Source organism: Centroberyx affinis, unplaced genomic scaffold (genome assembly GCF_046629955.1).
Source record: "Centroberyx affinis isolate AG114_WGS23_722 - 3 ecotype Tasmania unplaced genomic scaffold, CSIRO-AGI_Caff_v1 ptg001062l_1, whole genome shotgun sequence".
NCBI classification, from domain to species: Eukaryota; Metazoa; Chordata; class Actinopteri; order Beryciformes; family Berycidae; genus Centroberyx; species Centroberyx affinis.
The window spans coordinates 45,588-67,946 of NW_027279612.1; the positions used below are offsets into that span (position 1 = coordinate 45,588).

Sequence of the window (22,359 nt, forward strand, 5' to 3'; positions counted from 1 at the left end):
TAGTGGTAACTGTGATCAGTCTGAAGAGTAGTGCTGCCTTCGCGTGCTGTTGGAAATAGCAGAATTAAGAGTTGATCGTACATGAACGGCTCAACAAAGTGGGGAATGTGATCAGCTTGAATAGTACTGCTGCTCTCGTGTACTGTCGGAAATATTATTGGGATTACGACTTGAGTTGTAGCTAAATATGATCAGCCTGAAGAGTAATGCTGCCTTCAAGTGCTGTCTGAAATATCAGGCTTCGAGCTGAGCGCACATGAATGGCTCAACAAAGTAGTAAGTTTGAGGTGGGGCTGGGGGGAGTATGGGGTCCTGAGAAAACAAATGGTGGAGGGCATGGAATCTTCTCCCTGCATTCATGTGCTACATGAGTATTCATCATCATCAACATCATCATCATCACCACCATAATCTTTCATCTTCTTCCTGTTGTTGTTGTTCTTCTTCTTCTTTTTCTTCTTAATGATTACAATGGGCCATTTAGTAATACATGATCATTCTGGGATCGCAGGAATATTTTGTAATATTTATTGTGGTCTGACCCTTAACCTCAATATTTAGTTGCTTATAATGTTGACAATTTAAGTTAAATATACCCATCTATATCATGTTATGACCCAGTGGGGTCATGTATGCTGGCATGTTCTGTGGTATGTTTGTATATTGGCATTCTGTTTTCTTTCTCTCTCCCTCCCTGTGCCCTCTCTGGAGTGTGGGTAATTGTCTGCAGGTGGAGTTTTTACTATTGGCTGAACCAGGTGATTGGAGGGGTGTGTCCTGAATGCTGATTGGCCTGTGATGACAGCTCCAGGGATGTAAGGCCGAGGACAGCTGATACCATGGGCTCTCTCTCCCCTGCTTCCAACCGACCAGATCTTGTGTGATGTAGCTGCTGGCTTTGTAATTAAACTCCAGTAACTTTTATGCAGCTGCAGGATTTAGGGACTCTGTGTCACCTGTAAATACCTACTCAAGTGGCAGCTCCAGGTCTGTAGGGGTGGGTAGCCCTTTTTGTTTGAGTGCTGTTATCTCCTGTTTTTGGGTTAGGGAGTTAGGTTAGTTGCCTATGTTCTTTTGTTTCTCTTAATTTTTTGGTATAGGTAAGTTAGATCTGGTTGCATTACTTTTGTTTGTTGTTTTGGCTATGCCCACCCTGAAGCAAAAACAGACTGGGGAATAAACTTGCTACTTTTATACCATCTCTCTGGTCTTCCTTGGGAGCGGGGAAAAGTGGGGAGTCACACTCTTTTTAGTTGTGTCCAGTTCCCCTAGGGTGGGCATAACAATCAAACTTAAGCAATATATTAAGACTTCTTTTAGAACTGCATTATATGAGTAAATTATTTTGGACTAAAATGTCAACTGGAACGCTAAAATTCCAAAGTCACAATGTGACTCCAGGTTGAGATAAATGTAGAGTAACATGGAAGCTCCAGTTCCATTTCTGAGTTTGATCGTTTAGGAGAGAGAGAAGAGATGGCTCTGTTTTTAACAGCATTTAAATAGCAAAACCACACAAACAAACGATAGTTTAGTTACATGTACACTATTGACTGTAGTGGAACTTACAAATCTCTAAAGAAATAAAACCATACAGGCAGCACATTTTTTTCGATATTGTTATTGATATCTTTTTTTGAGAAATGCAAGACAAAGTAAGGGGGGGCGGGTGGGGGGATTTGGAAATGGATGGAGGGGGGTTGGGTGTGTGAGCACAGATGTTAATGTGCTCACATTGAAGAATTGGAGGATTTGTCCTCCTTGTCCTTCTTTTTCTCCTTACGCTTTGGAGTAAGGGCATCAGCGATTCTACGCAGGAAGCTCCGCTTCTTTTTCTTCTTCTTCTCCAGAAGTTCATTGAGGTCCCTCTCCAGAACAGCAAGCTTATCCGCCATGAAGGCTTTTCTCTTTGCCCACTCTCGCTCTTTCTCCTCCAGGGCCTGCTTGTTGTCAGTTTTGGCCTTGAGGAGACCGGCCCTCTCCTCCTGCTGCTGGAGGAGGCAGCTCTCTAGCTTCTGCTCAGTGTGCTTCAGAGCAGCTGTGATGCTGGTTTCAGCTTGGGCCCTTTCCTGGACCTGTTCCTGGCCCTTTTCCTGGGCATGGACCTGGGCCTCGACTTGGGCCTTTTCCTGGGCCTGGACCTGTTCCTGGGCCTTTTCCTGGGCCTGTTCATGGGCCTTGCCTTGGGCCTTTTCCTGGGCCTTTTCCTGCACCTGGGCCTGTTCGTGGGCCTTTTCCTTGGCCTGTTCCTGGGCCTCGGCTTGGGCCTGTTCCTGGGCCTTTTCCTGCACCTGGGCCTGTTCCTGGGCCTCGACTTGGGCCTTTTCGTGGGCCTTTTCCTGGACCTGGGCCTGTTCATGGGCCTCAACTAGGGCCTTTTCCTGGGCCTCGACTTGGGCCTTTTCCTGGGCCTTTTCCTGCACCTGGGCCTGTTCCTGGGCCTCGACTTGGGCCTTTTCCTGGACCTGGGCCTGTTCATGGGCTTCAACTAGGGCCCTTTCCTGGGCCTTTTCCTGGACCAGGGCCTGTTCCTGGGCCTCGACTTGGGCCTTTTCCTCGGCCTGTTCCTGGGCCTCGACTTGGGCCTGTTCCTGGGCCTCGACTTGGGCCTTTTCCTGAGCCTTTTCCTGGGCATGGACCTGGGCCTGGGCCTGGGCCTGGGCCTGGACCTGGACCTGGACCTCTGCCTTTTCCTTGGCCTTTTCCTGGGCCTGAGCCTGTACTTGGACCTCTTCTTGGGCTTTTCCCTGGGCCTTTTCCTGGGTCTGAGCCTGTACTTGGACCTCTTCCTGGGCTTTTCCCTGGGCCTGTTTCTGGGCCAGTTCCTGGGCCTTCACCTGGGCCTGTTCCTGGGCCTCGACTTGGGCCTGTTCCTGGGCCTCGACTTGGGCCTTGACTTGGGCCTTTTCCTGGGCATGGGCCTCGACTTGGGCCTGTTCCTGGGCCTTGACTTGGGCCTCGACTTGGGCCTTTTCCTGAGCCTGGACCTGGACCTGGACCTCTGCCTTTTCCTTGGCCTTTTCCTGGGCCTGAGCCTGTACTTGGACCTCTTCTTGGGCTTTTCCCTGGGCCTTTTCCTGGGCCTGAGCCTGTACTAGGACCTCTTCCTGGGCTTTTCCCTGGGCCTGTTGCTGGGCCTGTTCCTGGATCAGTTCCTGGGCCTTCACCTGGGCCTCGACTTGGGCCTGTTCCTGGGTCTCGACTTGGACCTTGATTTGGGCCTTTTCCTGGGCATGGGCCTCGACTTGGGCCTTGACTTGGGCCTCGACTTGGGCCTTTTCCTGAGCCTGGACCTCTGCCTTTTCCCTGGCCTTTTCCTGGGCCTGAGCCTGTACTTGGACCTCTTCTTGGGCTTTTTCCTGGGCCTGAGCCTGTACTAGGACCTCTTCCTGGGCTTTTCCCTGGGCCTGTTCCTGGACCTGTTCCTGGGCCTCGACTTGGGCCTGTTGCTGGGCCTCAACTTGGGTCTCGACTTGGGCTTTTTTCTGAGCCTTTTCCTGTGCATGGACTTGGGCCTGTTCCTGGGCCTCGACTTGGGCCTGTTCCTGGGCCTCAACTTGGGCCTGTTCCTGGGCCTCGACTTGGGCCTTTTCCTGGCCATGGACCTGGGCCTGTTCATGGGCCTCGACTTGGGCCTTTTCCTCTGCCTGTTCCTGGGCCTCGATTTGGGCCTGTTCCTGGGCCTTGACTTGGGCCTTGACTTGGGCCTTTTCCTGAGCATGGACCTGGACCTGGACCTCTGCCTTTTCCTTGGCCTTTTCCTGGGCCTGAGCCTGTACTTGGACCTCTTCTTGGGCTTTTCCCTGGGCCTTTTCCTGGGCCTGTTCCTGGGCCTCAACTTGGGTCTCGACTTGGCCTTTTTCCTGAGCCTTTTCCTGTGCATGGACCTGGGCCTGGACCTGGACCTCTGCCTTTTCCTTGGCCTTCTCCTGGGCCTGTTTTTGGGCCTTTTCCTGGGCCTGAGCCTGTTCGGCCAGGCCTAGGAACATGAACTGGAGCTGGGTCTGGGCAGAAGAGTCCAGGTCCAGAATCTCCTTAAGATGTTCATCTGCCTCCCTCATAGTCTGGTATTCCTGCCTGGTCCATTTCCTCTGGGTCTGTTGTTGCTTCTCAGCAGAAGAGTCTATGCCCAGAGCCAGCTTGAAATATGCTTCAGCCTCTATCATCATCAGATGCTCCTGGCTGCTCCATTTCCTCTGGACCTGGACCTGTTCGGCCAAGCCCAGGAACATGAACTGGACCTGGGTGTGGTCAGAAGAGTCAAGGTCCAGAATTTTCCTGATATATTCATCTGCCTCCCTCATCATCTTATAGTCCTGCCTGCTCAGTTTCGTCTGGGTCTGGGTCTGTTCCTTGTTCTGGACAGAAGAGTCCAGGCCAAGAACCAGCTTCAACTGTTTTTCTGCCTCTATCAGCAGCAGATGTTCCTCGCTGCTGGAGAGTGGGTCCACGAGCCCAGTCTTCCTCTCCACACGGAATTCCAGGTAGGTCTGTCGCGCAGTAATGTGGGCGGGGCTTACCTGTGTATGAAGAGAGGGTCGCACTCAGAAATATATCATTCACTTGATTTAATTGTTCATCTGTCACAGAACATTTTTGGACATCCAGCCTTCATCAGTGTGTACAAATGAAGGAATAGCCTACGTTTCTTACTTACAGGGGACAGGTAGTTTACCAGGTGAACCTAATTTCTAATCATTGTGGTGTTGTAATGAAACACATCACATTGACTGTCAGTCAATACTGTGCATTGTACAATTTCATCTGAAGTACATCCACCATCCAGTTAGACATACTGAAATAACAATATTTAAAATTAGCATTATTCACAAAGCATATTCCAAAACAACTATGGCTGTCACTGTGGGGCTTACCTGGGCATCCTCCGGCTCTGTGTTGTGCTGCATCTCCATGTGTTTCTTTCTCTTGTCTCTCTTTCTCTCTCTTTTTGTCTTGTGTGTTGCCTCCATCGCGCCAAAAAGTGAAATGTCTCTGTGCTGTGTGCACTTGGAATTCTAACATCACACTGCATTCGCTGTCCTCATTGTGACACCACAGTGTATGAAGTTAGTGGATTCCAAGTTCCCCTTGACTGACAGGACTGTCAAAGATTCTGTGTGTTTTGATTTGATTTTTTTTAATGTGTCTAGCTTCAGTTAAGTGAATAAAAGTGTATTTTCTGGGTTTAATTACAAGAAGTGTAATGTGATTTAAGGTCAGTCCGGTTAGTGAGTGTTTGGAAAGAGTATTTTGGTTCTTGTTGAGAGCCACTGCACTATATGTCATCTAACTAATGTCATCTACACATATATAAACATATGGCAAATTTCAACATTTTCAAGCATTTCTCTAAATATATTCTGAAATATACAGTATGTGAAATGTATTTTTTGCAGCTTGGGATAGCTCTGATGTCACTGGACTGCATCTGATCCCAGCAAGCATGAGCAAACCTGAGAACTGCATCTTGACTTTCTTATCGGTACTGATTTGACAGTATGAAATATTTATTATTCTCAGGCAGGCTGCAGGCAAAACTGGCTGGAAACCCAGTTATCACCCCAATTTTCCCACAGGGATCCATAAAGTTTAATCTAATCTAAACCATACAGGATAGACAGTTTCTATATTAAAACATAACATACCACAAAAATCTTCTCAGATGGGATGCCTTATGGCAAAATCTTACCAAATGGTGGTCTGCAGTCTAATCAACACAGATCTGTTTGGGGTTCCTTGACATGAAAAAGTTTGGACTGGTGTAGACAATGTCTTCCACAAGCAAGTAGCTATGGGAAAAAGCCTGGACAGAACTCAACTCAGGATTTTAGAAATTGGTTTTATGTGTAGCCACTTCAGCTTGTTTGTTATAGCTAACCATAGCATCTTTCTTCTTGTAAACAGAACTGAATACACAATAGCTAACATTATTTGGCAAATACTTGCATATTAACATAAACATTAGTTATATTGGTAAAACAAATTTCCTAGTTGGAAATTTTACATGATCGGCATTCAGTGATGATGATGATGATGATGAAGTCGGAAAGTCGGAGTAAAGTTTATGAGTTATGATACGATAACATGACAAAAAAATCTAGTTTTGTGCCAGTCAGCTTCTATACACACAAGGGTTTATTACGTGTTTGTAGTCAGCCAGACTAACCATCATAACTAACATTTGTTAAAATTAAGTTTGTTAAATTAGTTTGTTCAGCTGCATATGCTGCTTATTGCTTATTATTTGTCTTTCAGGTTTGCTTTTCCGACAAAATAGCATGTGAATGCAACGCTGTTAGGCAGCTGACATGGAAGTCCCAGATGTCGGAGTTTCACACAGCATGTGAACGCAGAATGTGTCAACAACTAATGATTAAAGTGATGTATTTTATTCTTCTTCTTATTATTATTATTATTGTGGTATTGTTAGGCATCCTATGTAAATAATTAGTATTGCTGTATGTTTACAGTATATATTTTTTTGTTTTGTTTTTAACATTTACCATTCTCCTCTTTGTTCTGCTGATGCAGCAAAAAGTAGCTCTCGGTGCCATTTGATCTCTAAAATGATACTAGTATTTAGTATTTAGTATAGGAAAACACTGTCAGTGAACGTTACAGCTCTATTTACGACTTCAAACTTGGAAAATGGAAGTTTACGAGGCGTTCCTTTCTTTCTTTCTCAAATCTTTTTATTGATTTTGCACCAGTGTTGTAGACAACAAACAGTGACATCCAAGATGTATGGGTGAACTGGTTTCTGCTTTGACAGACGAGACATATAAGCAATATGCAAGACATATAAACAAGAACAAGAACATGAACCAACCCTCAGTTCTATCAACTCCTACCCAACCTTCTACGAGGCGTTCCTGAAGGCAGCAAAAGCTTGGGGAGGAGATTTCGCTGCTGGGAGGGTGGTGTGACGTCACCGATCATCACACAAGTGGGTAAAACGCCAAATTGGGAATTGAACCCCTAACCCTGGCAGTGTTAGTGCCTTGTTCTGCCCATTAAGCTACAACAGTCTGCAAATTCAGTATGTAAATGTGTATAGGTGCCATGCTTTACCTAGGGCTGGGTGATATGGATGAAATCAATATCATGATAATCATAAGGATTTTTCTCAATATCCATATATATCACAATATGGTTCATGTATGCAAAATCACGTTAAATAATCAAATTAATGTTCATCTCATTGAACCGAATGGTGATGTTAGGTGTGATGTCAAACAAAACAGAAATATTCAAATAATATTCCTACCATACCTCATTTTATCAGAGTTTTTACGTAAAATTTGCTTGTCATCATCAATTTAGACAGCAGAAATGTGTGTCATGATATCAAAATATCTTCATTTCATCACGATATGATTCCACTGAAAGACGATAAACGATAATATTGAATTATCGCCCAGCCCTAGCTTTACCTCTCTTGTAAATATATTTTAGACTCAGTGACTGCTTTACCTCTCCTGTAAATATATTTTGGAATGACTGACTGCTTTACCTCTCCTGTAAATATATTTTGGACTGACTGACTGCTTTACCTCTCCTGTAAATATATTTTGGACTGACTGACTGCTTTACCTCTCCTGTAAATATATTTTAGACTCAGTGACTGCTTTACCTCTCTTGTAAATATATTTTATACTCAGCGACTGCTTTACATCTCTTGTAAACAGATTAGTGACTGCTTTATCTCTCTTGAAAATATATTTTGGACTGACTGCTTTACCTCTCTTGTAAATATATTTTGGATTCAGCGACTGCTTTATCTCTCTTGTAAATATATTTTAGACTCAGCTACTGCTTTACCTCTCATAAACAGATTTTGGACTCAGCGACTGCTTTACCTCATGTAAATATATTTTGGACTGAGTGACTGCTTTACCTGTCTTGTAAATATAATTTGGACTCAGCTACTGTTTTACCTCTCATGTAAATATATTTTGGACTCAGCGTCGTGAATCCTGCAGGCCAAGAAACCTGAGAATTAAGATTTTAAACTGTAAATAAAACTGTTATTCCATAAAAACACTCGTACGACAATGCTAAAATGAAAAAAAAAAAAAAAAGGTCCTCAGTCCTCAGGATTCACGGTTCCCTGGAATCACAGACGTCCCTCGGCACGTCGAGTTTAACAGTCCATAATGCCATTGTGTTGCACAGTTAAAGTTGAATTGCAGAAGTATCATATTTGTAAAATCATGAGAACAAAGACAATAAAATTATTAAGCTTTATTGGTGCAGTAATCTCTTGGTTCTATACTGTATATTGGAGCTATATACAAGTTTAGTGCCTGTGCTGGAACTGAAATCTGGCTTGCAGTGCACGAGTTACAACAGGTACAAAAAAAAATTCCTATGCATATCATCATTTAAGTACAAAACATTGTAACTATAGTTAATACCCTGAAACAGTGTCATTACCTAGGCTTTAGTGGTAAAACACTTGAAGGTGTTTATAGCAGCACACCCCAGAGGAGTAGATAGAAAATATCCCACAGAATAGAAAAGAGAATCTTATAAAGATATAGTTATTGTTTTTACAGAAACCTGGCTGATTTATCATCAACTGCTGACTCTTTTCAGTCCATCCAAATATTTGTAGATGTTGGAAGTAGAAAATATAACGTAAAATAATTTGCTCATTTCCAGGTCTTGGAAAGTTTGGAAACTGCTCAAAAAGTGCCAAAGTAATACAAAATGACAGTAACACTCACTGTCATTTTGCAAATTGTAATAACTGTTGTGAGGAATAATTTAGACTCCTCATAAGCTACTAAGTGATACAGAAGACTAAGCCAAGACAAGAACAATACAAATCCTGTCAAAGGAATTAGTCGGGAAAAAAGTATTGAATTTAGAAATGGAACATGTGTAGGAACCCTGTTCTTAGCCAAAAGACAGTGCAGAATTTTGTTTAGCCCCAATCAAACGGCTTCAAAACAGTCTTCAAAGAATTGTTTTTTGTCCCATTGATCTGCCAGCTTCACCTTCCAAATTATTCCCCAATTACACAAATGATTTCTGGATGATGAAAAGGCTTCCAGTCGGTGATAAATCAGAGGCTTACTGGAAACTTGAATTATTTCTTTAACATTTTTTTTACACAGTGAAATGTACGTACATGTGCAAATCACCTCTGGCATATTATTGCTCAAGAGGATTTTAATATTACTGACGTCTTATCAGCAGTAGATGGAGAGGATGAAACAGACCGTACAAGGAAAGTCTGATCCGTCTGTTTAAGGTTCACAGATCTGAGTCTCCACCACAAACGTGTTCTCGAAGTGCCGGATCTTGCGGCAGTTGAGGGCCTCGTGCTTCTGGATGTCTGGAAAGAGAAGAGTTACAGTGATTAAGGTGGATAAATAAACTTCTAAGATCCACATGTGTCCCTGCAGGCCTGGGACAGAACCTTCTCTGCTGAATCTACCTTACTGTCTCTCAGCTTTCATGATGTCTAAATAGAGAAGGAAGCTTAAGGGTGACCTGCCAGCTTTCTTTTAAAAGCACGAGGCAACAGGAAACATGTCGTCCTCCATGAATGATGCAGGCGTCCGTTGAGCCAATCAGTAACAGGATGCATCATCTCTCCAAGTTTCGTCAAAATCGGATCAGTGGTGTAGCAGTTACGACCTTTCAAAGTCTCTCTTATCAGACAAGTCACTGTATTTTTTTAGGCTTGACTGTTGGACTGAGTACATCTAAAGACAAGAGAACTTAGTGTTATATTTGTTTTCTCAGTATTGGCAAGAAATTCTGTCAGAGAGGGAAAATGAGATCAGATTTGCTCCGTTTGGATAAAAGCACCAGAAATTATTCATTATATTTCAGGATATTCAGGCTGTTGACTAATGAGGGTTTGATAGTTTTTTACACTCAAACATGTTATTATATCAAAAAATCTTCCAAAAATCTAAATTTGCAGGGATGATTTTTGGATATTTTATGGCCTAGCCTTAAAACAAACAGCAGGTCTTGAGTCTCAGCACTGACCGAAATCATGGGCCCTGCGCTCCAGCATGTAGGTGTAGCGGCCGTAGCACAGACTGTTGATGAAGTCGCCGAGATCCCCCATGTTGACGACCTCCCCGGTCACCATCATCTGCTCACGGACCAGGTGGGGCTGAGGCAGGTAGGGGCGAGCCTGCAGAGGGAGAGGGCAAAGGTCTACTTTTCTTCTGTAACCATCACAATAACAATGTCAAGTCAAGTTTATTTGTATATTCCTGACACAGGACTTCACAACGGCCACATTATGAAACAATAAATGAAAACACATTCATTGACAACGTGCAACAAAACCACAAGGTAGCAGCATCATCAGCCTAATAAATCAATCAATAATTCAGTAAATGCACAAAGAAATCGGGAAATAAATACATTAACAAATAAATCCATGCGTGCCAATAAATAAAAAACTGAATTCATGTATGAAAAATACAATATCTTTAACTTGTTTATACAGTTCATTTTATTTTTGCTGCTACATCAAGAATTAATTTATTATTTTATTTATTCATGTATTTACGTGCTGATTTCTTTGTGCATTTATTTATTGATTCATAGTTGTATTCATTCATTTATTTATTTCCCAATTTCGTTGTGCATTTATTGAATTATTGATGTAATCTATTTATTGATATGTCAGGAATGGGATTCAACAGGTAATTTGTGGTTTGTAGACTGTTGAGAGTGTAATATGGTTTCTAAATTTTGCTGAGCGAGCCTAAACAAGCTACAGGGATTAAGGGAAAAATTTGTAACGTCATGAGCAGAGGTGGAGACTCGAGTCACATGACTTGGGACTCGAGTCAGACTCGGGACAGAGACCTCACCAGACTCAGAGTGCATTAAAATGTCATTTAGCACTCTCAGAAAAGTTGAAAAAAGCAGAAAAACCAGACTGAAACTTCTCAAATTTTTTTATTTGCACCTAATACATCTAAGATTTGACCTGAGACCAGTTTTTCTAAGATCTTTGAAATATAAGGCAATTTAGAGATGGGTCTGAAATTATTACACTTTGTTGGATCAAGGCCTGGTTTCTTTCCTAAATTTGTCTCATGATATTGAGTGTCTATATCCAGAACATTTCTCTCTGGGCCAGTTTCTTCAGAACATCACCGAGGAACTCTTGGCCGGACAAGTCCCCACAAGTGGAGGGAAGTGACATCATCGTAGCTCTGATGTCACTGATCTTTTCAACAGGAAAAGTTTACAATGTTTCACAATCAATAGTAGAAACAGGAGTGACAGAGGTCCCAGAAGTCCCAGATGTCGGATTTTCACACAGCATGTGAACGCAGAATGTGTCAACAACTATTATTGTGGTATTGTTAGGCATCCTATGTAAATAATTACACTCTTGGAAATTTTCGACAGTGCTTGAAGCCAGCATTACTCTTCAGGCTGATCATATTTAGCTACAACTCAACTCGTAATCCCAAAATTTCAGAAAGTACACGAAAGCAGCAGTACTGTTCAAGCTGATCACATTAACCACTTTCTTGAGCCGTTCACGTACGATCAACTCTTAATGCTGCTATTTCCAACAGCACGCGAAGGCAGCGCTACTCTTCCGGCTGATCACATTTACCACTAAGTTGAGCGGTTCGTGTGCGCTTTACCTGTAACGCTTACATTTCCGACAGCTCGTGAAAGCAGCACCACACCTTGACTTGATCCACCCACGTGCACCTGGTTCGTGTTTATGTGCGTCACCGCTGGAATCAGTATAAATAAAAGGCACGAGCGCAGGACAGGGAGGAAACGGACGACACAACATGACGATCCAGCCGTTAGCTAGCATGGTTAAAATCACACACAACTCTGCTTTGGCCCAAAAGGAGCCGAACAAACCCGGTACCGATGAAGCTCTGATCCCCGAACACACGGTGAGTTCATTAAAAACCGGGGTTATATCGGGCGTACGTGTGAATATGTGTAATAAACGAGTAATACACTTTAAAAAGTGTAATATCAGCCGAGAGTAAAAGAATTTCATCAGTCCGTCGGTTTCAGTGGAGAGTTTTAGTGTCCCATGATGGTCTGAATAATGTTTCAGAGGCTTTTCTACCCTGACTAGAAGAAAACTCTGGGGGAAACAGTCAATACTTGTAATTTTTTTGGATGTTTTTGGCATGAAAATGATCAAATGAGAAGACTTGAGCTAGGGCTGGGCGATAATTCAATATTATCGCTTATGTCTTTAAGTGGAATCATATCGTGGTGATATGAAGATATTTTGATATCTTGACACATTTCTGCTGTCTAAATTGATGATGACAAGCAAATTTTACTTAAAAACTCTCATAAAATGAGGTATGGTAGGAATATTATTTGAATATTTCTGTTTTGTTTGACATCACACCTAACATCACTATTCGGTTCAATGAGATAAACATTAATTTGATTATTTAACGTGATTTTGCATACATGAACCATATCATGATATATATTGATGTAGAGAAAAATCCTTATGATTATCATGATATTGATTTCAACCATATCGCCCAGCTCTAACTTGAGACTTGACTTAGGTTCTTGTGACTTGTGACTTGACTCTGACTTGTACTTTGATGACTTGAAAAGGTTTCTAAAGTCTTGACTTGAGATCTTGTGTTTGTGTAAATGACTCAGATTGAAAGTGATGAGATTTGTTCCAGCAGACGACTGAATTTAAATTCTGTTTTCTGAATTTGTATGGAATGATTGAATTTATTGAAGTTGAAACTGATTATAGAAATCAAACTCATGATGCTCTTACCAAGTTTTTATCCTATTAAAACCATATTGCATTGAAAAGTCCTAGATATTTAGTTTTCTTTAAGATATTAAATTGATACTGGACTCTTGATTTGTTCTGACTTGACTTGCTGTTCTACATTTAGACCTGAGACTTGACATTAATGACATGGACTTGACTTGGTAATCTACATTCAGACTTGGGACTTGACTTGAGACTTGTGCCTCAAGACTTGAGACTGACTTGGGAGTCGAACAAAGTTGACTTGGTCACACCTCTGTTAAGTGTAAATATACAGAATAGCAGCATCGTTGATGACGTTTCAAATGCCTTTACTTCTGAGATTTTAAGCTCCACTGAGTCTCTTAATTTTATACAACATGTGTCTGGGCCTACACACAACCGCAGTCATATTCTGGATTTCATTTTTACTTGGGGTCTAAGCCTTAAATCTCTGTGTGCGGAGGACATATTTGTTTCAGACTACAAGTGTATTATTTTTGACACTGTTCTAGCTACTGTTCTCAACCCCAAACACATACAAAATATGCACTCAAATTTCTAATAAAGACTCCAAGCCAAATTTTCATCTGTCTTATCTGGCCTGAGTGTAAACCTGACTAAGCACACTCATGTAAATGATTTGGCAAGCTGTTTTTAACAATTTATGTTCAGCCACCTTGGACAATATTGCTCCTGTTAAGATCAGGTCTAAAACTTCTGTAAATCTGTAAATCCCTTCCCTTGGAGAAATTAGGAAATTCCCAAATTGAAAAGAGAATGTAGGAATGTAGGGCTGAGTGATTTCCCTCTGTCACTCCTGTTTCTACTATTGATTGTGAAACATTGTAAACTTTTCCTGTTGAAAAGATCAGTGACATCAGAGCTACGATGATGTCACTTCCCTCCACTTGTGGGGACTTGTCCCCTCCCGGGTGTAGTTCTGTTCTCCTGAGTCAGTGCCTTCAAGCACTTACGATGGCATCCCGGCCAGTTTTCTCAAAGAGTTCCTCGGTGATGTTCTGAAGAAACTGGCCCAGAGAGAAATGTTCTGGATATACACACTCAATACCATGACACCAAATGGACTTAATAATGACTACATCTTAAAATGCTTTTTAAGTTAAGACTGTTTAATCTATGTCCCTTTGTTGCCATCTAGTGTATGGCCTTAATAGTGATGGCCAGACACAGTGTTTTGTGAAGCTTCATATTGTGATTGGTCCTTGTATCTAGAACCATGGGATAAGAAAAGTGATTGGTTCCTAAATAATTGGGTTCAACTCCCAGCTGTGTATTAACTCTGCCCTTGTGTATATTACCAAATTGAACCTGTATAGCTCCAACGCTCTGAAGAAGGCTCTGTTTCTATTGTGATGTGAGCCAAATAAGTGAAATGATAGTATTTTGTCCTCTTTGACTTGGAAATTTGAGATGTGCTACCTTTTCATACACTGAACAAAAATATAAACGCAACACTTTTGGTTTTGCTCCCATTTTTCATGAGTTGAAATAAAAGATCTAAGACGATTTCTATGCACACAAAAGGCTTATTTCTCTCAAATTTTGTTCACAAATTTGTTTAAATCCGTGTTAGTGAGCACTTCTCCTTTGCCAAGATAATCCATCCAAGAAACCAGGCCTTGATCCAACAAACTGTAATAATTTCAGACCCATCTCTAAATTGCCTTATATTTCAAAGATCTTAGAAAAACTGGTCTCAGGTCAAATCTTAGATGTATTAGAGGCAAATAACATTTTTGAGAAGTTCCAGTCTGGTTTTTCGGCTTTTTTCGACTTTTCTGAGAGTGCTAAATGACATTCTAATGCATTCTGACTCTGGTGAGGTCTCTGTCCCGAGTCTGACTCGAGTCCCAAGTCATGTGACCCGAGTCCCCACCTCTGCTCATGACCATTACTAATTTTCAAAGATTTCTTGTGTGTAAGTATCTTATGAAAGCACCAGTACTCATCCCCAAAATATCGTCACAGTATCGATATCGAGGTATTCGATCTAAAATATTGCGATATTTGATTTTGTCAGTATTGAAGTTGAAGTTGAAGGAGGGGTTTAGGTTTAAGTAATCTTCTGTCCACTTTATTACCCAGAATTACAACACTGTTTATTTTTAGTGTGCATGTGATATGTGCATTTTTTTCTAAATCATCATTCCTTTGATTTTACACTGATTTATGTGTGTGTGTGTGTGTGTGTGTGTGTGTGTGTGTGTGTGTTGCAGGACCAGGATGTGGAGGGCGGGCAGCAGGCTCGGTGGCGGCTGTCCAGGTGTCGATGTGTGTGTATGGGGATCACCCTGATGCTGTTGGGCTTGGTGGTGAGCGGAGCCATTCTGTTCATCTTTCAGGTGAGACGGGGGTTCAGTAACATCGTTTATCGTCGTGGAATCATATCGTCATGGTGATATTTTGATATCGTGACGCATCATCAATTCTGTTGTATAATAACAAGCAAATGTTATTTAGAAACTCTTACAAAATGAGGTATGAAACATTTTAAGGAATATTATTTGAAAATTATTATAAAATTTTCTGTCATTTGTCTAATCCAGTGTTTCTCGACCCAGATCCAGTTAAGGGCTACACATGTTCATGACACCTTAACCCCTTGCACCCTGACTTTACCCTTAAATTTCTCCTTAACTGCATCAAGAGTAGAGCTGGAGCAAAAACTGGACTGGGTTGAGAAACACTGGACTAATGAACTAAATGACTAATAGTTTCAGTGCAATTTACAGATCACAAGGGCGTCGTTCTGCGGAGTCGGAGACCCGGAGGACTACACGCTCGGCCAGGTCCAGGAGAGCATCCGGGTGCTGGAGGAGGAGGGGGTGGAGCTCATCAACGTGCTGGTGCCCGAGTTCTCCGACAGCGACCCCGCCGACATCGTCCACGACTTCAACAAGGTGAGGGGAGCAGACGCTGCTGATTGGCTCAATGTTGGGATGCTCTCATTAACCCCTAGCACCCTGATTTTCTCCTTAAATTTCCCCTTAAGTAGCTTTTTTTTTCATTCTGTAGGACAGCCTCACATCCGTAATCTGTATCTGCTTGTTCCAACGCTACAGCTGCTTATACTGAGTGAAATATTAAAACCCAAGACGCCATTTTTTATGGCTGCACCAGTACAAATGGGAAAAATGTAGATGTGTTTTTAACTTTACTTGTGTTTTTGACCCCAGAACCTGACTGCCTACCTGGATTTAACCCTGGACAGGTGCTACATCACCCCGCTCAACACCTCCATCGTCTTGCCGCCCAGAGACCTGCAGGAGCTGCTCATTAACATGAAGGTAATCCGCCTTCCAGACCCATCAGCTGAACAGTCAGACTGCCAAGGTGAAAGCTTTACAGACAATTCTTACCTTTTATTTATCCAAGGAAAGTTCACTACGCTTGGATGTGAAAACTACATTAACAATAAAGGAAAGACTTACTACTGCTGATTCTTATAAAGCAAAATCCACCCAGGAACACTTAAGCACTGATAATATAGTTACTGGTGATGTATCTTGCATATATTTTGTTGTTTGGTTATTCTTATTTTTTCCTATTCCTGTGGAAAACTGGCCCAATGTAGACATTGACAGATATTTCATGCCTCTTCCCATCACATATTGATGGTATCCAACAGTGAAAGACTATCTCAAGGTGGATTAAAGGAAATCCCTGTAGCTTGTTTAGGCTCGCTCAGCAAAATTTAGAAACCATATCACACTCTCAACAATCTACAAACCACAAATTACCTGTTGAATCCCATTCCTGACATATCAATAAATAGATTACATCAAGAATTCAATAAATGCACAACGAAATTGGGAAATAAATAAATGAATTAATACAACTATGAATCAATAAATAAATGCACAAAGAAATCAGCACGTAAATACATGAATAAATAAAATAATAGATTAATTCTTGATATAGCAGCAAAAATAAAATTAACTGTATAAACAAGTTAAAGATATTGTATTTTTCATACATGAATTCAGTTTTTTATTTATTGGCACGCATGGATTTATTTGTTAATGTATTTATTTCCCGATTTCTTTGTGCATTTATTGAATTATTGATTGATTTATTAGGCTGATGATGCTGCTACCTTGTGGTTTTGTTGCACGTTGTCAATGAATGTGTTTTCATTTATTGTTTCATAATGTGGCCGTTGTGAAGTCCTGTGTCAGGAATATACAAATCCACTTGACTTGATATTGTTATTGTGATGGTTACAGAAGAAAAGTAGATCTCTGCCCTCTCCCTCTGCAGGCTCGCCCCTACCTGCCTCAGCCCCACCTGGTCCGTGAGCAGATGATGGTGACCGGGGAGGTCGTCAACATGGGGGATCTCGGCGATTTCATCAACAGTCTGTGCTACGGCCGCTACACCTACATGCTGGAGCGCAGGGCCCATGATTTCGGTCAGTGCTGAGACTCAAGACCTGCTGTTTGTTTTAAGGCTCGGGCGCAGTTGGCCTAACCTGACACACCAGATGGTTTGTAACACAGAACCATCTGGGAAGTCGTCCTTGGAAACTGTTTGGAAAAGGGCAGGCAAAAATACTTGGCAGGTGATTGGATGAACCATCTGTCTGTCACTGTCTATCACGGGCTAACTTCAACCAATCAGATCAACGAACCATATAAACAAACTCCTCCAGTCGGGAGAAGAGCGAAAACATCTTTTCCGTCCAGAAAAGCCTTCAGTGCCGTTCTTTGCTCTTCTTTCAATGAAGAAATACTCTCCAGTTCAGGAATAACTGATGTTACAGCAGCATCTACGCTAGCCTCTTTAGGAGCCGCCACTGTTGTGAACGAACAGTCGCTTCTCGCTGTCGCCACACCTAAGCCCCGCCCCCAGCTGCCCTCACAGGACGCTGATTGGTCCGCACCACTGTGGTTCGGCCACAAACGCAGAACGTGAAGCCTGGCAAGATGGATTCGCGAGATCACGATCACGCGAGAATCCATCTTGCCAGGCTTCACGTTCAGCTGCCTCGCAAGGTAACAGTTGGCCATAAAATATCCCAAAATCATCCCTCCAAATTTAGATTTTTGGATGATTTTTTGATATAATAACATGTTTGAGTGTTAAATTTTGACCTTTATCTATCGAACCCTCATTAGTCAACAGCCTGAACATCCTGAAATATAATGAATAAATTCTGGTGCTTTTATCCAAACGGAGCAAATCTGATCTCATTTTCCCTCTCTGACAGAATTTCTTGCCAATACTGAGAAAACAAGTATAACACTAAGTTCTCTTGTCTTTAGATGTACTCAGTCCAACAGTCAAGCCTAAAAAAAATACAGTGACTCGCCTGATAAGAGAGTTATAATTAAAGATCAAAATTTCAGACTTTGAAAGGTCGTAACTGCTACACCACTGGTCCGATTTTGACGAAACTTGGAGAGATGATGCATCCTGTTACTGATTGGCTCAACGGACGCCTGCATCATTCATGGAGGACGACATGTTTCCTGTTGCCTCGTGTTTTTAAAAGAAAGCTGGCAGGTCACCCTTAAGCTTCCTTCTCTTATTTAGACATCATGAAAGCTGAGAGACAGTAAGGTAGATTCAGCAGAGAAGGTTCTGTCCCAGGCCTGCAGGGACACATGTGGATCTTAGAAGTTTATTTATCCACCTTAATCACTGTAACTCTTCTCTTTCCAGACATCCAGAAGCACGAGGCCCTCAACTGCCGCAAGATCCGGCACTTCGAGAACACGTTTGTGGTGGAGACTCAGATCTGTGAGCCTTAAACAGACGGATCAGACTTTCCTTGTACGGTCTGTTTCATCCTCTCCATCTACTGCTGATAAGACGTCAGTAATATTAAAATCCTCTTGAGCAATAATATGCCAGAGGTGATTTGCACATGTACGTACATTTCACTGTGTAAAAAAAAATGTTATAGAAATAATTCAAGTTTTCAGTAAGCCTCTGATTTATCACCGACTGGAAGCCTTTTCATCATCCAGAAATCATTTGTGTAATTGGGGAATAATTTGGAAGGTGAAGCTGGCAGATCAATGGGACAAAAAACAATTCTTTGAAGACTGTTTTGAAGCCGTTTGATTGGGGCTAAACAAAATTCTGCACTGTCTTTTGGCTAAGAACAGGGTTCCTACACATGTTCCATTTCTAAATTCAATACTTTTTTCCAGACTAATTCCTTTGACAGGATTTGTATTGTTCTTGTCTTGGTTTAGTCTTCTGTATCACTTAGTAGCTTATGAAGAGTCTAAATTATTCCTCACAACAGTTATTACAATTTGCAAAATGACAGTGAGTGTTACTGTCATTTTGTATTACTTTGGCACTTTTTGAGCAGTTTCCAAACTCCCCAAGACCTGGAAATGAGCAAATTATTTTACTTTATATTTTCTACTTCCAACATCTACAAATATTTGGATGGACTGAAAAGAGTCAGCAGGTGATGATAAATCAGCCAGGTTTCTGTAAAAACAAGAACTATATCTTTATAAGATTCTCTTTTCTATTCTGTGGGATATTTTCTATCTACTCCTCTGGGGTGTGCTGCTATAAACACCTTCAAGTGTTTTACCACTGAAGCCTAGGTAATGACTCTGTTTCAGGGTATTAACTATAGTTGCAATGTTTTGTACTTAAATGATGATATGCATAGGAATTTTTTTTTGTACCTGTTGTAACTCGTGCACTGCAAGCCAGATTTCAGTTCCAGCACAGGCACTAAACTTGTATATAGCTCCAATATACAGTATAGAACCAAGAGATTACTGCACTAATAAATCTTAATAATTGTATTGTCTTTGTTCTCATGATTTTACAAATATGATACTTCTGCAATTCAACTTTAACTGTGCAACACAATGGCATTATGGACTGTTAAACTCGACGTCTGTGATTCCAGGGAACCGTGAATCCTGAGGACTGAGGACCTTTTGTTTTGTTTTTTTCATTTTAGCATTGTCGTTCAAGTGTTTTTATGGAATAACAGTTTAATTTAGAGTTTAAAATCTTAATTCTCAGGTTTCTTAGCCCACAGGATTCACAAATATCTTACACACATGATTTTTCACCGCAGTAGTCGCTGAGTCTAAAATATATTTACAAGAGAGCTAAAGCAGTCGCAGAGTCCATGGCATCTATACACATTTACATACTGAATTTGCAGTCTGTTGTAGCTTAATGGGCAGAACAAGGCACTAACACTGCCAGGGTTAGGAGTTCAATTCCCAATTTTTTAAACTCAAATGTGATTTCTCAGACTCCACTGGTCCAATTTTGGGGTATGATGCATTTTGCCACTGTGTTCTGCACTATGCAAGACCTAGATGACATAATTTTAAAACGATCAGCCCAAACATGTTTACTGTTGTTACCTTGGTGATGAGCAGAGGCTCCCGGTGCTCGCTGCCTCCTCTCAGGGTGAAGCCCCAGGGAGCTGTGCCTCTGAGCAGCACCCGCACCAGCTCTTCATCCTCCTCTTCATCATCATCATCATCATCCTCATCCTCTTCCTCCTGCCCCCTGCCTCTCCCCCTCTCCCGCTCTCCCCCACTTCATCCTCCCTGCTGAGACCCTCAGGTCGTCCATGATGTCTCCATCTGCATCACTTCACCTGACAGAGCATTTCAGAACTGATGTATGTTTCCTTGAAGAACAACAGGAGTAAATCTATAATATATTTCAGAGGAATACTATACAAATATTAATATAACAGCAAAAGTGATACCATTAGGAGGTGAAAATACCATAAAATACAACAAGGTCACAAACTCACAGACTTCCTGTCCCTACAGGCATTTTATAGGAAAACTATATTGATACTATACGAGCCAATAATCCCTTATAGTAACCTTACATTTACATTAATTTGCCCATTAATTCATGCAAAATCCCCATAAAATTAGTTAAGGGAGTTATTAATGGAGGAGACCCCATCAAAACCACCTTACATTTCCCCAAAGGAATCAATAAACACCCCTTAACGTTTGACTGTTTACTTTCTAATTTAATGTAAAATTCAAGGAGACATGAACTTGCCATTAATAACTCATTAACAACTCTGTAAACCATGCATAAAATATATAAATTATAGAAATATTAGACTGTTTTTTTGTTAGGGATTTGTTGACAGTGTATCCTGTTTATTCATGATTATGTTGCATCATTATTCATATACATGCCATGTTTTCTCCATCCAGTAGTTGGCCTATTATAATAAAACTATAATATATTTTTTTAGAAACATCAAACTTCAAGATATCATGCAGCAGCTATAGTTCAAAAGTTGTTCCACCAAAAGTCCTATACTAATACCATATATTATGAAACCAAACTCTTTTCTATTATCCCTGAAATGTCCTTAATTTCTTCATTACATATACATTAATTATCCATTAAAAATAACATAGCTTTAAAAGCTATGCTTATCTTATGCATAGCTTTTTTTTATGATAGGCTACTATAGTATCATGGGTTTGTCTATTAAATGGTGGAGATACTAGTAATTAAGGGATTTTTCTCATACCTTTTGTGCATAGTTTAGAGTTATTAATGAGTTATTAATGGAAAGTTCCTATCTCCATGAATTTTCATTATATTATAAAGAGAAGTCAAAAATTAAGGGGGTGTTTAAGATGGTTTTGATGGGGTTTCCTCCAGTAATTCCTATAGTTCATTTTAAGGGGATTTTGCATGGATTAAGGGGTGAATTCATGTAAATGTAAGGTTATTTTAAAGGATTAGTGGGTCGTAAATGCCATTAAGTTCAATAAAGTCACTATAAACTCACTGTTGACCACCAGAGACACACGGCAAGCCCCTATAGGAATATTATAGTGATACCATAGGAGATAAAAACACCAAAACGTACAATAAGATCACTATAAACTCACTATTGATTACCACAGACACACTGTAAGTTCCTATAGAGAGATTATAGGAATATTATAGACTTTTTTTGGGGTCATTTTCAACTTCAGCATCTTGCTTGCAAACACCATTCTCTGCACAGAAACATGGATTACAAAGAAGCAAGACTTGTGTGTTCTCTCATCAAATTAAGTGGTGACGTCACACCGCCCAACCCCCGACCCCCCCCCCTTTCAGGAACGCCTTGTAAACTTCCATTTTCCAAGTTTGAAGTCGTAAATAGAGCTGTAACATTCACTGACAGCGTTTTCCTACTAAATACTAAATACTAAATACTAGTATAACTTTAGAGATCAAATGGCACAGAGAGCTACTTTTTGTTGCATCAGCAGAACAAAGAGGAGAATGGTAAATGTTAAAAACAAAACAAAAAAATATTCTGACAAAAAAACGTGAATGCAACGCAGCCGACATGGAAGTCCCAGATGCAGAATGTGTCAACAACTAATTATGAAAGTGATGTATTTTATTATTATTGTGTTATTGTTTGGCATCATATGTAGGCTAAATAATTAGTAGGCTATTGCTTATATATTTTTTGTTTTGTTTTTAACATTTACCATTTTTTAACAATTTAGTTTTTTAATAAATAAATGAAAACATCAATTGTATGTCTGCAAGTCTCCTCTTTGTTAGCTCTCTGTGCCATTTGATTTCTAAAA

General features: G+C 41.0%; 2 protein-coding genes across 2 annotated transcripts; one reads left to right on the forward strand and one right to left on the reverse strand.

The window, feature by feature from the left end:
* Positions 1-1,730: 1,730 nt before the first annotated feature.
* LOC139647212 (uncharacterized) lies at positions 1,731-4,970 on the reverse strand. The gene is made up of 5 exons (XM_071523077.1): positions 4,875-4,970; positions 3,630-4,520; positions 2,994-3,539; positions 2,652-2,909; positions 1,731-2,567 (listed from the first exon to the last, which is right to left on the reverse strand). The coding sequence occupies exons 1-5, from the start codon at positions 4,968-4,970 to the stop codon at positions 1,731-1,733; spliced, it is 2,628 nt and encodes an 875-aa protein (XP_071379178.1).
* Positions 4,971-11,781: 6,811 nt separating this feature from the next.
* Positions 11,782-19,545, forward strand: LOC139647208 (integral membrane protein 2B-like). Its single transcript, XM_071523075.1, has 6 exons — positions 11,782-11,909; positions 15,001-15,126; positions 15,517-15,684; positions 15,961-16,071; positions 17,045-17,195; positions 18,449-19,545. The coding sequence occupies exons 1-6, from the start codon at positions 11,799-11,801 to the stop codon at positions 18,535-18,537; spliced, it is 756 nt and encodes a 251-aa protein (XP_071379176.1). The 5' UTR covers positions 11,782-11,798; the 3' UTR covers positions 18,538-19,545.
* The last annotated feature ends 2,814 nt before the right edge of the window (positions 19,546-22,359 follow it).

What these genes read in the sequence shown, in the direction of transcription:
- LOC139647208 (XM_071523075.1), top strand. Translation starts at nt 11,799, where the DNA reads ATGACGATCCAGCCGTTAGCTAGCATGGTTAAAATCACACACAACTCT. An exon ending in CTCTGATCCCCGAACACACG is followed by an intron (nt 11,910 to 15,000) that starts GTGAGTTCATTA and finishes TGTGTGTTGCAG; the next exon opens with GACCAGGATGTGGAGGGCGG. An exon ending in TCGTCCACGACTTCAACAAG is followed by an intron (nt 15,685 to 15,960) that starts GTGAGGGGAGCA and finishes TTTTGACCCCAG; the next exon opens with AACCTGACTGCCTACCTGGA.
- LOC139647212 (XM_071523077.1), bottom strand. Translation starts at nt 4,970, where the DNA reads ATGGAGGCAACACACAAGACAAAAAGAGAGAGAAAGAGAGACAAGAGA. An exon ending in CAGAGCCGGAGGATGCCCAG is followed by an intron (nt 4,521 to 4,874) that starts GTAAGCCCCACA and finishes CTTCATACACAG; the next exon opens with GTAAGCCCCGCCCACATTAC. An exon ending in AGGTCCAGGCCCAGGCCCAG is followed by an intron (nt 2,568 to 2,651) that starts GCCCAGGCCCAG and finishes GTCGAGGCCCAG; the next exon opens with GAACAGGCCGAGGAAAAGGC.